This window comes from Cebus imitator, unplaced genomic scaffold (genome assembly GCF_001604975.1).
Source record: "Cebus imitator isolate Cc_AM_T3 unplaced genomic scaffold, Cebus_imitator-1.0 Scaffold776, whole genome shotgun sequence".
NCBI classification, from domain to species: domain Eukaryota; kingdom Metazoa; phylum Chordata; class Mammalia; order Primates; family Cebidae; genus Cebus; species Cebus imitator.
The window spans coordinates 133,545-136,944 of NW_016108091.1; the positions used below are offsets into that span (position 1 = coordinate 133,545).

The 3,400-nt window shown below is 41.5% G+C and overlaps 1 protein-coding gene across 2 annotated transcripts in view; it reads right to left on the minus strand.

Annotated features, from left to right (window-relative positions):
- ASH1L (ASH1 like histone lysine methyltransferase) overlaps positions 1-3,400 on the minus strand; it is a 248,019-nt gene that overhangs the window by 29,904 nt on the left and 214,715 nt on the right. For both annotated transcript variants that reach the window (XM_017519812.2, XM_017519815.2), the window contains 2 exons: positions 2,962-3,168; positions 2,691-2,837 (listed from right to left, as the gene is read on the minus strand). In XM_017519812.2, coding sequence (XP_017375301.1) covers positions 2,691-2,837; positions 2,962-3,168 — 354 coding nt within the window. The remainder of the gene's footprint in view (positions 1-2,690; positions 2,838-2,961; positions 3,169-3,400) is intronic.

Here is a 3,400-nt window from a genome sequence, read left to right on the forward strand (position 1 = left end):
CTCCGTCGCCAGGCTGGAGTGCAGTGGCTCGATCTTGGCTCACTGCAACCTCTGACTCCCTGGTTCAAGTGATTCTCCTGCCTCAGCCTCCCAAGTAGCTGGGATTACAGGAACACACCACCATATCCAGCTAATTTTTCGTATTTTTAGTAGAGACAGGGTTTCACCATGTTGGCCAGGATAGTCTCCATCTCCTGACCTCGTGATCCACCTGCATCAGCTTTCCAAAGTGCTGGGATTATAGGCGTGAGCCACCACATCTGGCTGTGTTTTAGATGTTTTACAGAATATTGTTATTATCGGCTGGGTGGTGATAATTACATATGGCTCACACCTGTGATCTCAGCACTTTGAGAGACTGAGGGGGGAGGACTGCTTAACCTTAGAGTTCATGACTCACCTGGGCAACGTAGTGAGACCTTATCTCAATATATTTTTAAAAAGAGAATATAGTCATTATCATTATAGCTAACATTTATTGAGTGCTTTTTATAATATTTTATATTAACTTATTTCATTCTCCCAACAATTATATAAAAATATATACTATTATTAGGTATTATTATAACCCTCATACTACAAATAAGGAAACTGAGGCACGGAAAGAAAGAAAAACTTGCCCAAAGTTACACAGCTAATAACTTGTGGAATCAAGTTTCAAATTAAGACATTCTGGCTTCAAAATCTTAACTACCATGCCATAATGATAACAGGTTATATCATTAATTCTCAAAACAATCCTATAGAAAAAAAAACACAATCCTACAAGATAGGCATTATGATTTCCATTTTATATATGAAGTATATATGCCACAGAGTTTGTTTATGGTTATACAGCAATTAATGGCATTCAAACCCAGGGGATTAAAACCCAGGCTGTTTGACTCCATAGCTTTTTTCTTCTTATCTCTTTACCAATGTGGAACACATTAAGGTTTAGCTTAGATACTGCCCTATTACATGTAACCTTGTCTAAAATTTTTAGTTTATCTTCTGTATTCAGAAAGCTGTTTTTTTTCCTGTCTTTTTTTATTTTCTAGATGCTCTGACTCAGCAAGAAAGCTGTTTTTTTTAAAAAATTTTATTTTTAAACAGGATCTCACTCTCATACAGGCTGGAGTGCAGTGGTACTATCTCTGCTCAATGCAACCTTTGCCTCCCGGGCTCATTCAAACCTCCCACCTCAGCCTTCTGAGTAGCTGGTAGAACTACAGGCATGTACCACCACACCCAAATTTTTCTATTTTTAGTAAAGACAGGGTTTTGCCATGTTGCCCAGGCTGGTCTCAAACGCCTGAACTCAGGTGATCCGCCTGCTTCAGCCTCCCAAGGTGCTGGGATTACAGGCATGACGCACTGAGCCTGGCTGCAGAAAGAATTTTAAATCTTTTTTTTTTTTTTTTTTGAGATGGAGTCTCACTCTGTAGCCACGTTGGAGTGCAGTGGTGCGATCTTGGCTCACTGCAATCTCTGCTTCCCAGATTCAAGTGATTCCCTGGCCCCAGTTTCCTGAGTAGCTCAGACTACAGGTGCATACCACCACGCCTGGTTAATTTTTTTTGTATTTTAGTAGAGATGGGGTTTTACCATGTTGGCCAGGATGGTCTTGGTCTCCTGACCTCGTGATCTGCCTGCCTTGGCCTCCCAAAGTGCTGGAATTACAGGCATGAGTCACCATGTCCAGCAAGCATTTTAAATCTATACCACAAGTTGGCAAATTCTGGTCCACAGGCAACTGTTCCTCATCTTTACAAATAAAGTTTTATAGGTACAAAGCCAAAAATTTTTGGCTGACTCCTGATATATACTGTAACTTTTTTTTGAGACAGAGTCTCAATCTGTCACCCACCCTCACACCTGTAATCCTAGCACTTTGGGAGGTCTAGGTGGGCAGATCACTTGAGGTCAGGAGTGTAAGACCACCCTGAACAACATGGTAAAACCCCATCTCTACTAAAAATATAAAAATTAGGCCAGGTGCAGTGGCTCATGCCTGTAATCCTAGCACTTTGGGATGCTGAGGAGGGCGGATCACGAGGTCTGGAGCTCAACACCAGCCTGGCCAATACGGTGAAACCTCATGTCTACTAAAAATACAAAAATTAGCCAGGCGTGGTGGTGTGTACCTGTAGTCCCAGCTACTCAGGAGCATAAGGCAGACGAATCGCTTGAACCTGGGAGACGGAGGTTGTAGTGATCTGAGACTGCGCCACTGCACTCCAGCCTGGGCGACAGAGCGAGCCACTGTGCCTGGTCTTTTATCATTATTTTTTGTTTCTGATTTCTTCTTACTATGTTGCCCAGACTGGCCTTAAACTCCTGGGCTCAAATGATCCTCTCAGCCTCTCAAATAGCTGGAACTGCCAAGTATATACCACCTCCCTGGCTATCATTATCATCACTATTATATTTTTCTAGGAAATCCTGAAACTATTTGCATGCAAAAAACAAACAAAAAAAGCAAAGCAAAACAAAACAAAACCACACACAAATAGAAACAAAAATATCTGTCTGCGAGTGAAAAGTTAGGATGAAATGAAGAAGCTTACTCTGCTCATGGGATCTGGGATAATGGGAAATGCCTGAGCTGCTTTGTGTAAGCTGACTGACACTGTGGAAAGATCAATCCCTTGCTGTCCTCAATGCCTATTTTGCTGGATTCTTGGCTTCACCTTCTCCTGCTTCCTTACCATTTTTGCATTTCACAATTTGGGTCACAACTGTGGTTGATGAATCGGGCCTCGTTTCCCATGCGGTAACTGTCAATCACCATCCCACTATCCAGGTTCAGACAGTAGTGGTCACTGTGATTATGATACTGCTCAATCATCCTGTTCCTAAAGAGAAGAAATGATTGAAAGCCAATTAACGAGTAGCTGAAAGTAAACTTCAAATCTTTAATTCTCCATTCTAATCTTACACCTTTGCATTTTATTACAGTACCATCATTTACCACTGTACCTGAACTCCTGTTCGCTGACAACCTCCCCTAGATATTCAATGATGAACTGCCCAGCTTTTAGGGGCTCTTTGGTTCTGATTCCCCAACCTTTTTCCTCAGCTCGAAATCGTTCTAGACATTGCACCCATTCATGCCTCTGTATCCTCTGGTTACAGCACTGCTCGCCACATGGGCAAGTGTTGGGGGAACATTCAGCAAAGATCATTCTAGAAAGAAAAGGAATAACTATACATCAATTTGCATGATACATCCATTTTTAAATTTTACGAACATTTACAAATGAATACATAAAATCAATTTTTATTTTATTTTATTTTATTTTATTTTATTTTTTTTTGAGACAGAGTTTTGCTCTTGTTACCCAGGCTGGAGTGCAATGGCACGATCTCGGCTCACCGCAACCTCTGCCTCCTGGGTTCAGGCAATTCTCCTGCCTCA